The sequence below is a fragment of the Aquila chrysaetos genome, chromosome 7 (genome assembly GCF_900496995.4).
Source record: "Aquila chrysaetos chrysaetos chromosome 7, bAquChr1.4, whole genome shotgun sequence".
In the NCBI taxonomy this organism is placed as follows: domain Eukaryota; kingdom Metazoa; phylum Chordata; class Aves; order Accipitriformes; family Accipitridae; genus Aquila; species Aquila chrysaetos.
Window position 1 is genome coordinate 2607550 of NC_044010.1, and position 12670 is coordinate 2620219.

At 39.7% G+C, this 12670-nt stretch overlaps 1 protein-coding gene across 19 annotated transcripts in view; it reads left to right on the top strand.

The window, feature by feature from the left end:
* Positions 1–12670, top strand: part of SPICE1 (spindle and centriole associated protein 1) — a 32948-nt gene that overhangs the window by 16328 nt on the left and 3950 nt on the right. For 12 of the 19 annotated variants that reach the window (XM_041124718.1, XM_030019476.2, XM_041124715.1 and 9 more), the window contains 7 exons: positions 2508–2639; positions 3312–3459; positions 5874–6098; positions 8161–8555; positions 9908–10079; positions 11287–11389; positions 11705–11792. In XM_041124718.1, coding sequence (XP_040980652.1) covers positions 2508–2639; positions 3312–3459; positions 5874–6098; positions 8161–8555; positions 9908–10079; positions 11287–11389; positions 11705–11792 — 1263 coding nt within the window. The other 7 variants (XM_041124716.1, XM_041124720.1, XM_041124719.1 and 4 more) reach the window with 7 other exon arrangements.

A 12670-nucleotide genomic window follows, 5' to 3' on the forward strand; every position in this document is an offset into this window, starting at 1 on the left:
TTATCATTCCTTCCTTCCAGGAGTTGATTGTTGCTTGCAAAATTGTCTGCAACTTTTTTAGATTTACTACCTAAATTCATGAGTAGACATATGCAGAACTTGCTCAAGCTACAAAGTGTGGTTAATTGTATTCAGGGTTGCTTGAGATAGACAGTGTGCATCCATAACCTTCAGTGACTTTTCTGCTTTTCATGGAGCTTTATTTACAATTAGGATTTGAGCATTTGCCATGAAGAAACACAGCTTGTCTGAGTATTTCCTAAAACCTGATCCCTGTGATGCTAGGAATAAATCAAGTGCTCATGTGCACCATCTGTTTTGCTTAGCCAGGAGACTTAGCAAATTTCCAATGCCTGAATTATAGCTGGCAATGCATTTCAAGAAAGTGACTTTGCAGCAGATATTTAAAAAGCCTCTGATTTCAGGTAAACAACCAGTCTTCAAGAGGTTTTGAAGCTTCTAGAAAGATTTCCTTCCTCTTCTGGGAAGAAAAAAAATATTTTCCAGCTTTGCTGCAGAAAAGCTGAATGCAGAAGAATTACAATAAAGGATGTTGCTTAATTTATTCTCAAAGTTATATATAAAAAGTAGGAAGAGAAACTTGAATTACTGAATCTTTCATGACAGTTGCAATAATAAGTAATTAAAAAAAATCAACTCCTACAAGAAGCAGCTAGTGAATATAAAAGAGGCTAGAGAGAAGGGGAAAAAGAAACTTCTGAAATGTTTGCCAAGCTATATGAAATTCTTAAAGGGAAGTGGATCAACCTGACTTGGTTCCTAAATGAATTTCAGTATCATCTGCCAGATGTTAGAATTGATTTTTTTTTTTTTCCCCATTCTACTAAGAATGCTATTTCTTTGCCAGACTCATAGGGTGAAAAAGTTAGAATATATGCATACTACATTACTCTGTGTTGCTATGTTCTCCATCTCTGCTTCTGCATATTCTGATGCAGTGTTAAAACAAAGCTTATGATATTAGAGGTACACCTGGCAATGGGCTGGAATGAAGATACTTCTTCCAGGGTATACCAGACCCAAATCCTACAGGATGGTAGGAATGGATGTATACAGCTGTTAACCCTGATGCTCTCCCCATGCATAAATGTAAGACACACAGCTGCTTGGAAGCTTTTCCTCCGAGACTAGGTTAACGCTGTGTAGGATGATGAGTAGATACAATAGCTCATCCAGATGATCTAAGGCATCAGTAGGCTTCACCACTGATACCAGGGTTAAAGTTCTTATTTTACCCTGTTTTCTGTTTCTAAAAAGATAGAACTGTCTACGTTTTCTCCATTTTCTGTGCCAGCCTGCTTCACTTGGATCAATACAGAAAAGCTGTTCTGTCTAGGTGAAAGAAAACCAGAAAATGGATGGTTTGTCCCTGATATGCTTAAAGGAGATTTATCTATCTGTCTTTGTGTCTGGTGACAGTATCTGTGGTTTATTCTCAAAATAATTTATTTATTTATTCATTCATTTTATGTGGCTGCAGAGCTGTTTTGTCTTAACACTTCTTCCTTGGTGGTTTTTCACTTCTGGTCCCAATGCCAGCAGAAAATAATCTACGGTATGTTATGGGCAGCTCATGCTCTAATTTTGGCGGGCAGCAGCAAAGAGTACCCCAATTGCTTTTCAGGATCTCTTGTGTTTTGGAGATGGGATGTATTTCTCTTATTCAGGGATTCCCTTGAGTAAATGCAGGCAATCATCTGGGGAAGGGCTCCATCTGCTAATTCTGATGTGTTTATGGGACTTGGTAGCCTCTGCTCTTTCATCTGTGACGGTCCAAAAAGTGGCAGTCATATATTCCATTTACCCATTAGAGGTGGAAGGGACTCTTTTGTGTCTTGTACAGGACACCTGGCTTACTGCAGTGGTCTGTCTTAAGATAACAGATTGATAATATCATTTAAGGGCAAGAGGTTCTACAGTAAGGCCTTTTGCCTCATGCTCAAGTGGATTACTTAACAAATAAACCTTTTTGTCTTCTTTAAACAAATAAAATAAATGAAACCCTCTATAACTTTTTCTCTCTCTGGGGGAAAACATTAGAAAACAACTACTTTCTCCTTCATTTAGTCAAATTTGTCTTCATTAATGAATTAAGGCAACTAAAGAATAGACACAAGTAGCACAGGATACTGACAAGCACCAGCACACCTGGAGTTATTCGATTACTGCATGAAGATACAGTGACTTACAAAACAGTATCCGTGCAGAGAAACAACGCTTGCAGTAACAGCCTGTAAAAGTTGTAAAGGCAGAAGAACAAGGATATATAGGATTCCCTGCAGTGTTCTGGAGTAACAAAGAAGGAACAGTAAGCTTTCTGACAATTCTCAAGCCCTGAAAATTGGATTTTGTCATGAAAGTAATGAAGTCAATTTAGCAAAAGGGGGAAGAACTGTTACAGTATGATGTGATATGGACCCGTTCCTGTTTCCAAGTATGAATCTGTATTGGTTATAGTAGGTTTTTAACTTTTTCTCCCTCTTTAGAGTGAAATGCAGCTGCATGAGAAAGAGGTGATGAGACAGCAGCATGAGGAGATGTTGAATGAACACAGAGAACTGATTGATGCTCTGACTGCAGAAATACTTCTAGTGAGGGAAGAAAACACTGCTATCCAGGTACTGAGCCCCCATCCCCCTCAGAATGACTTGTTAGAATACTGAGTTGTGTTGCAACTGTGTGCTGAGATGCATTGTCGTATGTTCGGGAGATTTTAATAATGAACAGGAAGAAAATGACAAAATTGAATGAGTCGTCTGACAGTGACAATAGCAGGCGCGGCAGGGGGGAAGGAATGTTTGGAAAGTCAACATTTTATCTTCCTGTTTCATGTTTAACTTTAAAGCCTGCGAAAATGCTAGTTCCATTAAACTGAGCTTTGCTTTATCAACGTAAAGGTTTAAGCATCTGCCTCCACACTTCTATACTGTTAACACTACTGGAGCAACAGAGTAGACTAGATATAATACATTTTTCTTTTTTTCAGTTTGCAGTGGAGGTAGATTGTTCAATGGTTACGTTTGGGAATGAAGGAATAAAGCTGCATTAGAGAGGAAGTGGGGTGATGAGTTAGGAAAAGGGAAAACCAAACAATTTCTTTGAGGCAGGAGAGAAAATAAATGAGAAACGTGGAGACATCAATATTGAATACCTCACTGGAATCCCACAGATTCATGCAGTGGTAATAAGAGACCAAACTTCTTCTCAGAGCTGCCTGTGGTATATAATCTAATTCCTGTTGCTAGAATACAAATTTCTGTATCTCTTTCTGTTTTTCCTTCATCCTTTAGAAGAAGCTTCAGCAATACATGATGGTAACAGATGAACAGCTGATCTCTCTCACACAAGCATTTAAAGGCCTCCCTTTGGTAGAACCTAGAAGAGAACAAAGTCCAAACAATTTTGGAATTGCAAGCAAAGGCCCAGTGAACGGGCAAGGTGTGTGCATGCATGTGTGAAGGATGAAATGGGAGTTGTGAGTAGTTTATCCCTGTAGTGGAAAATTTGGTGTTTAATAGATGTCTACTTGAATAAATACCTCTTGCGTGAGCATGAATCTCACTTCTGGAAATTCATAGGCTGTGGGTTCTGCTGTGAGCACAAGAAGTTTGCTACAGATTATTTTTTAACAATATTATAGGTTGTATTCCATCCCCACTGGCATCCTTCTATGTGGATCAGGACTTCAAGATTAACCTTTTAGCTAAGTCCTGGGCTTGAGCTTTAAGTCATACATCATACGTTATATTAAAAAAAAAAAAAAAAAAAAAGGGGGTGGGGAGTAGCCTTCACCCGTTGAGATGGCTTACAAAGTCAAGTTTTTTCTGAGGGTCCTAAAAAAAAAAAAAAAAACAAACCACCAACTGAATCAGGATCTCACCTTCCTGTTGCTGAGGCAGCCTGACAGTATGAGATTGGTTCTTCCATGAGGCACTGGAGGTCGCTGCTGACCAGAAACAGCAGCTGGTGAGTCCTGGTAACTAACCAGGCAGAAGTCTGACACTTACGACTTTGTATCAGAGGTGAATGACCAGTTGAGTGATATATAACATAGCCGCAGACTAAGTTAAGCCAGTAGCATTGATGGCCAAACTAACCAAACATGATTCACATTGTACTTTTTACATTCTTTCACCATGGAGTTTTCCCGACCTGTCATCCCTGAATGGTTGCTTAAATGCATTGGTTTTGTTCTCAAGATCAGTAACTCCTTGTGAATCCCAGGATTCCTTGGAGTGATTTGTATTCCTTAGTTAATGTTGGTTTTCTGGACATTTTTTTTGGTCAAAAACTTTCTTCCTGACTGCTTCTGTGGGGTTCTCAGGAAGAAGCCACACACCAGGTCCCTTCTTTGTGATTTACCCAGGCTTTGTAAAAGCAAACAAAAAATCCTACCCCAAAATATAAAACCCAAACAATCAGAAAAGCACCCCTCAAAAAAAAACCAAAAAAAAAAAAAACAAACCAAAAAAACCCCAAACAAAAAAAAAAAACCCCAACAACAAAAACCCAACCAAACAAAAAAAACCCCAAACCCTAAACCTTCTTATACAATAATTCTGCAAGACTAGAATTTCCAAATCTTTTTTCCTTATTGGTCTCTGCTCTCAGGAAAGGCATCTTCCTGAGAGGAAAGTTTCCTAAAGTTACAAAACCATTTCTTCCTCCTCCTTCAGATGGAGATCTCTTGTACCCTTAAGGCACCTGACTGGATGTGAAACATCTGAGATAGCTAGTTTTAGCGCATCTGACTGGATGTGAAACATTTGAGATAGCTAGTTTTAGCACAGAAACCATGTATAAGTTAACACAGGACTTCCCTGGAGAGACAAGAGTGGCTGAGAGAGGAGTGGAGGGCATATCATAGTGATAAATAGCATGTGAGGAGGATACTTTAGAAATGCAGTTCTGTACAGTGAAACAGGGCAGGAAGATCTTTCTCATTTCTTGCCATGGTCATTGAATAGTGGGTGGCAGGTTTTAAGTTCAATCTCAGAACCTCGGTAGTGTGAACCACAAGCAGTATCTTATGCGAATAGCCTCTTCTGGCTCTTTGCCTTTGAAGGGTGCTTTTTGTCTCTTGCATTTTGGGATCAGGTATGTTCTGCTTAATTTTCCACTAAGCTCACTTTTGGGAACAAATGTCCTGAACAAAATTGTGAGGAGAAAATTCAAAGACAGCAATGGTGGAGCAGTGGATGTAGGCTTATTAAAATTACTGTGGTCTCACAGCTAGCTACAACTTTGATTTCACGCTTTTCATTTTGTGCCTCCCTGGTATGTTCAAAATAGATGGCAACAGAGATATACGCTAGTTGAAGTTAAATACAGAAGAATAACTTTTTTTTTTTTTACTGAAGATGTCTGATTTGAATTAAGTCATAAAAAGATCATCAGAGAGCTCAAAGCTTTGAATTGTTTTCCACTCCACCATTGTTGCCATCAAATTTATAATATAGGTTCATTAGGACAAGTGCGTAGGTCTGCTTTTCTCAAGAGAATATACCAAATGCAGCTCACTGAAATACCTGTTCCTCACAAGTCACTTGTCTGTAAGTCTTGTGCATGAGTTACAAACAGATCTCTTACTAGTATTCTGAAATTGTGAGGCTATATACAATAGCTCTTCTTGTTCTTAAGGCCAGTGAAGATTTGTGTTATGCTCCATTGAAAGAGTTCTGTATCTAGGGATCAGAAGGAAGTTAACAGTGTGTGGGGAAGATACTCTAGTCTGTCTTTTCAGATACTTGAATGTAAGAGTCGTTATTGAGAATTTTCCCTATTGCACTAAAACTAATTTTTTTTCTCCCCCTTTTTTTCTAATTCTGTCTCTGCTTTGTCTCTTTCTTTAGGCGAACCTGATTTGAGCTATTTTGAGCCTAGTGCTGATGCATGCAAAAGGGAAGGTATGCTGAAATTCCCACAGGAAGAACTTCCTCTCAAGTTTCCCCTGAGGCCAGGTGCCTCAGGTGGTGGCGGAGCTGGTAGAAGCTTGCCAGCCCACATCTTCCAGCCAGCTGTGCTGTTGTCACCTCCCCGGCAGAAGAGCAGTCAGGAATTGCCTCCCCTCCAGAACGGTGAGATCTCTCTGGCTGTAGTAGACTTGGGAGTCTGTTTAGTGTGTTACTATTTCAATCTCCCAGGCTCACATTACCTTTAGAGATGTATTTTCTATGAAAACTTTTAATGTGTATGCCTAGACACCTTGGCCCTATAGCTGGAATATCCTGCTTCTGCCCCCAGCTATGCATTTCTTTTCTTCCTATGCCTATTGTTAGACTTCCTTTAGACTTTCTGTCCCCTGCAGTTCTCCATCTACTGTCTGAGTCCTGTCAGTGGCAATCCAGATCAGCATTTCCATCTTGTACTGGTTTTGATTGTCACTTCTGTATGATTTGCTGTAGCAGTTTGTGTATGACCTACAGCACATCATCTCAGATCTCCATCTGCTGATGTTGTAATCCAGCCTCCATCACCTTTCATGATTGGACCACTGAAGACTGGAAATTCGTACCTCCACAGCCCATGCTGCAGACAACCCAGGATGTCTGTAGGCTGCATACTCTTGCTTTGAGACAATCTTCCCAGCAGAGATTTTTCTAAAAGCTTTGGGAGCAGGTTTCGGTATGGATTTCATTCAATACACAGGAAGCAGCTGAAGAAGTTTTCGTTGAAATTATGTGGTGCTGGATAACTAGATTAGTTATCAGTCTTGTGTCAATATCCATAGGCTTCAGGAGTTTTTATAGGTCAGCTGTGGTTGTTGGAAGGAAGAAAGTTCATCGGGGTTATCAGGGAAGGTATTTCTCATTTAAACGTAATGAAGTGAGCAGAAGGGAGGATCCTTTGTGACTCTCAAAATTAGCTGTTTCCTCCTGCAACTGTCATTGTAACCACATGCATCTTACTGAATGCCCCGGTAACCCTCTGTTGTTGAGAGGCGGGTAATTACATTTATGGCTAGCTTGATGGTTGCTGACAGGAAGCAGGGCACAGTGGTGGGGTTTTGTGCCTCCCCTCTTCCTTTTTTCCCCCCCTTTCAGCTGTGTTGCTTTGTAATTCTTTTCCAAGTCAGAAAACCTGAAAGTCTTTTTGATTTTTAAGGAGTTGGCAGGGCAATTGGAAGTTTATATCTAGTTCAACCTTTTGGTGGGCTGCTGTGCTGTGAGGAGGCACATAATAAATCAGGAGGAAAAGAGCAACATGTGGTTTCAGTCCCACTGAGAACTGTCAGATGTCTGTCATTTGAAACAAGAATATAAAACTGTGTGTTCCTAGACTTCACTACAGTTTAGCTATGTGAGAAATGTATTGTTACTCTTTTAAAACCATTAAAGATGCTAAATGCCTCAACAAATGTTAAACTTCTTGAATGTTTCTTTATGAAAAGTGATTCCTAAACCACATTTGTGTGTAAATTTTTAAATGTCATGCCCTGCTCAAGAGGCAAAAGCTAAGCTTGGGATGGAATGGGCTATTTGGTATATAAAGCATAGAAAATCTGGTTTTGATCACAAAATCCAACTAGGACTTAACATGTAGCAGCTGACAGTGCCGTAACGTATTTGGTCATGTGTATGTGGTGTGTTATCTGTTTGCTAATGATGACCACAACTACCTAACTACTTTTGTTGGCCAGAGTGCTTGCCCTTTCTTTGAGGCTGAGTAAATAGCTAGTTTATTATTATGCCAAAAGTCTTGTATTATTTTGTTTCATTATTCTAAAAGTTTTGTTACCAACCCAGTATAAATATCAGAGCTGAAATGCAAACTTACAGTTTATTAGGTAAGGTGACTGGATTTTGGAAAATGGAATACTAACTTAAAAGTAGTGTTTGATCTATCAGCTAAGAAATTCAAAGCAATTTATATTCTTCTCTCTGACTTCTCTTTCAATCTCTAAATAAATCATTTAAATGTAAGACTGTTTGCAATAGGAAATATTAAACCTGGTGAGTTCTTGCAGCAGGGTCTTGCATAGAGTGATTTTGATCAGTAACATAACATCATTCAGGCTAGGTGTTACAATTCAAGTTCCTGCTTGATTATTACTAGCCTGCTGCAATAAAGTCACTGTTAATTTCCTTGATAAGGATCACATGTCCCTTTCCATACTGTTCCTTTATTTCTTGTTTGTAGTGTTTACAGCCATTTCTCAGTCTCCTGAAAACACTGAAAGAGAACCGTGCAAGGAAAGGAGCTCACCTTCTTCCCTGCAAACACAGAGTACAACTGAGGAAAACTGTCTCATCTCTCGAAGGCAACCAGTTCCTCCCGCAGACAAAGACTTGGAGAGTTCCCATGGGAAAATCAGTCTGTCCTGCCCAGGTGACGCTAGAAAAAACAGCACAGCTAAAGAGTTATTTCAAAATGGTGATCTACTGGGACAGATAGCTGAGCTTACGCGGCAGAACTCTCTAATTAAAGCTCAACTGAGCAAATTCAGAGGCTTCTCTGAAGACACAAGTGACTGCCTACATCAGCCAGACCCAATACAAAATGCAAATCCTAGTCCAGACTCTTCACAAGGACAGGTGAGAATTTAAGAGAAAAGGAAGGCTGGATTCCCCTTTCTGCTCATCTGCTTTCCCATAGCTTACTGATGCTTTAAGACTGTTTCTTTCCTGGTGTCAGTTGTTTTAAGGAAAAGAGTAGCAACCCAAATACTCTTTTCATTCATTTGCTTGGAGACTTGTGATTTTTATCATTCCCCAAGGAGCTCAACAGTAGCTTATGAGAGTGTGAGCTCCCCAAGGAGCTCAACAGTTCTCATATTGCACCTATGTTGTACATGAGTGCTGAAAAGTGTGCAGCACATTTATAAGTTTAAGATAAGGTTATGCTGCAAAAAGATGTGTGATTGCAACATGATCAGGTATACCTCTTGTAGCTTGGGTAATATTAACAGTGAAAGCACTGCACCAATCCACAGGTTCTTATCAAGCTTGTAAAATGTATATTTAAATCCATGCCATACTTCTCTTCTGCTACTGTGACCCAAAAGCCCGTAAGATTAAAGTTAGTGCAGGTACATCTCTTGAAATACTTGATTATAGTGTATGTACTAGTTGGATCTGTCTTGTCAGTCCTGCTGTGTGGTGAAAATCCCAAAATCTTTGGGAAAGAGAGAGCTTGAAGGCTTTGGTTCACATAGAAAACCTTTAATCTGCAACTAAGCAGCTATTCAGTGGCACCCCAGTGAGTGGAGTTAACACAGAAATGCCTAATCCCTGCCGTTGCTACTGTCTTTACTTCTGTTCCGTCACAGTGGCTGAATTACTGTTCAATTAAGGATCCCAAAGGTTTTAAATTTCCTCACGTAACTGTAGGCTGAGAGGGTTGTCATTTTGCCCATTGTATTATGTTGTGTAACGTTTAGTTGTACAAGATGATGGAAACTTTTTAAAGTGTTGGTTTTGTGGAAGCAATTAATGGAGGGGGAGGGGAAGAGGTCAAAGTCGGTGAAAACCTGGTTTAAAGATGAGTTCCAGGATACTTCTGCTAGAAATCTGCTTTTGCTTCCCCACACCCTCCTGAATATGTGTGTCTCTGATTAAATATTTTCTTAATTATGGTTAATTGTTGGATGGTTGGGGGTTTTCTTCTTTTTTTTTTTTTTTTCCTTTCTCCTTAAATGGTAGAGACAATAGCTGTTTTATTTCTACTTGTAGGAAGACCAGTTTAAAATATTGTTGTGTTTAGTCAATTAAGGACCTAGATACAGGACAGTGAAAGGGACAAAATGAGTTTTTTTACAGGAGGTGCTATATGATTATGTTTACTTTCAGTTTGAAAATTAAATTCATAGAAGTACTTGAAATATATTGCATGCTCTCCTTGAAGGTGCAAATTGTAAGTTTTTAATTTGAAGTGATTATTCAAGTAGACTCATCTCATGGTATCAAAGAGCTTGGAGGAAAGAATAGCAGAGCTGAATCGTCAGAGTACAGAAGCACGTGATAAACTGTTGCAGCTAATAGACCAACAGAAATTAGCTGCTGCTGATGTGGTCCCTCCAACGATATCTCCTGTTCTGTCCCCATCCCTAAATTATACTGGTAAGTACCCAGCTTCAGGAGAAAGAAAAGCTAGTAAGACAACATTTTTCCCCTTTTGGGAGTTCTCTGTCCTTAGCTGATTGGATCAGCAGTTGTGGTCAGCAGTACACTTGCTGTTAATGACTGTGTGGTACAAACACTCCTTGCTTCAGAGAGCTAAAAATACATCAGCTAAACTTCTCCTAAGGTTAGTTTCTTAGTAATTAGTCTGCTGCAGATATCATGCTTCATGGTAAATCTATTCTTTGCTATGTCCTTGTCTGCAGAACAGTTCTGCTACACGGTCACTGATTGGCAGAAGTAGGCTTTTTAATCAGTTCTCTCTGCTGGAGAATCTTTTATAAAAAGGCTAAGTATTTACATCAGGCTTCTAAAAATCACGGCAGAGTGATTATCCAATTCTCAACCACATTTTAGTTTTTGGTCTTCTGGGTGCTCTTTCCATCAGACTACCTTGCTGAGTTACTGCCAGTGCTAATAGAAAGAAATAACTGGAGCTTCCAGTCATCTGAAGAGGTAAATTAGCAAAGGGAATGTTCTTGCTGATTCAAGATTCATAGATTAGGTGCCATGTGTAACTACGAACAAAAATACTTTCCAAAAGGTGAGGGCTGCTTTATCTCTTCATGGAGTCATTGTAATTACAGGCAGAACTGCATGTGAGCATGTACACGTGCTCTGTCTAGGACACCTGCCCTTTCCCCTTTCCTGAACCACAGAGGATCTATAAAGGGAAGGACTTGAGGGGCAGAGGAAGGAGGGGGAGGAGAGATCACATATGTGCATGTGCATATGCATGTAGGTCCATATGCAATGACTCATGCAGTGGGACTGTAACACTTCTAACACTTCTACAGCTGTTGTAACATAAATTCAGCATGATAAGTAAAATCTTAAAGGAACAAAGTAGAGAAATCGGAAGTCTCTAAGCCTCTGATTGCCAAAACCCAGAAGGTTTATCTATGGAAGAATCATTCTATATATGTGCACATTGTTCATAGTTGCTCTGATTATCTGCTTTCAATATCTGTCATGTTCAGAGGGTGGGTATGGGGTTGATATTTAGCCTGATCTTTTATGTCTGATCTGTATATTCTATGCAATTGTGAAGAGTTATGTGATCCCCCTCCAAAAATGGGAAAATGAAATGAATGTTGTGCAATGTTGCTGTGTTCCCATTGGAATCAAGCTATTATTTATTGCCTAGAAAATCCAAGGAGGACAATTGACGTGTCTATTCCCATGGCAGTTGCTATGGACAGCTCCAAAGAAGATAGTGTTTCCCCTGGCAGTATGACCAGTATAAGAAGGTAAAAGTTAACCCTTTACAATTTCATGTTTGTAGTGCCTTGATTACCCATGCAGCAGAACTTGAACACAATGGAAAAATTGCCATGTTTTTCTTTGGCTTCACAGACTTTCCCTGACTTCATCACACTCAACTCTGTGGAAATTGGACAAAGGTCCAATAGCTTTTTCACAACTTCCATTGTTTGTATTTAAAATGACAGATGACATGTGTTGTTGAAGACTATTGATGAGGGGTCCTAACGCAGGATCTGAGACATGATTCTAGTAGTCACTTCCATTTTTCACTTTTTCAATCTCATTTTGAATGTCTACAGGTCTGTAGGAGACTCTGGCAAACCTTGTTCACCCCTAAGTGCCTCATCAGAAAGTTTGAAATTAATTCCTGTCAGCCAAAGGCCAAAGGTAAGACTGAAAAATCTTCAGCCAGGAAGTTCGATCATGGTGTCATGTAAGGAAACAGCAAGACAGATAAAGAAGGAGAGAGAGCTCTGTCCTACCTTAAATCTACCGAGGCTAATAGTAATCGATTCATGGCAGTTTGGATTCTGGACAATTGGTCACGGGAGACCTGAGTGCTAGTGACATTAGTTGTTTGCTGCCACAGAGCTGTTATTTAGAAGTGAATAATCCTATTAAGTATGTCTTCTGCTGTGGCATCTTCGTGCATTAGAACTTGGAAGCTCTGGCAGTCTTTCACTGGTGGCTCCAGAGAATTTCAAGTAATCATTATGATGTACTGGTAGAGCCATGTGTAAGAGGCAAGCAAGCTCTTGCCTTGCTGTTGCACAAGTCAGTTGCTGAAGGATAAATAAATCCAAATGCAAAGAAAATCCCCAGTCTAGATTTTTGATTCCTGATGTGCAAAGAAAACAGACTACAGCTTTCATGGGGAACTCCAGGCAGTAGTAGAGTCTGGTAAGCCTGTCATAGATCTGATTATATGCTTGAAGGCAACCATGAGGAGATACTAATATCATCTTTCCTGATGTCCAAAATAACCTTAATTAGGAGTGATAAAGAGAAAAAACAAAGTTAGGATCCAAGACTCCCTATCAGGACAGCAAAGTATACGTCCCCAGAGGGGAAATTTGGAATACTTAAGGTAGATGTGGCTTTAACTAGGTGTCTAAAGTAGGTGGTATGACTCCCTCCACGGTGCCAATGGCAGACAATTGCTACGTATCAGTGAACTGATACGTAGCAATCCTACGCAAGCTAGCACTAACTAGCAAGTCTGTGGGAAATTTATGATGTATGAATTTCAATTTCTTCTTTTGCAG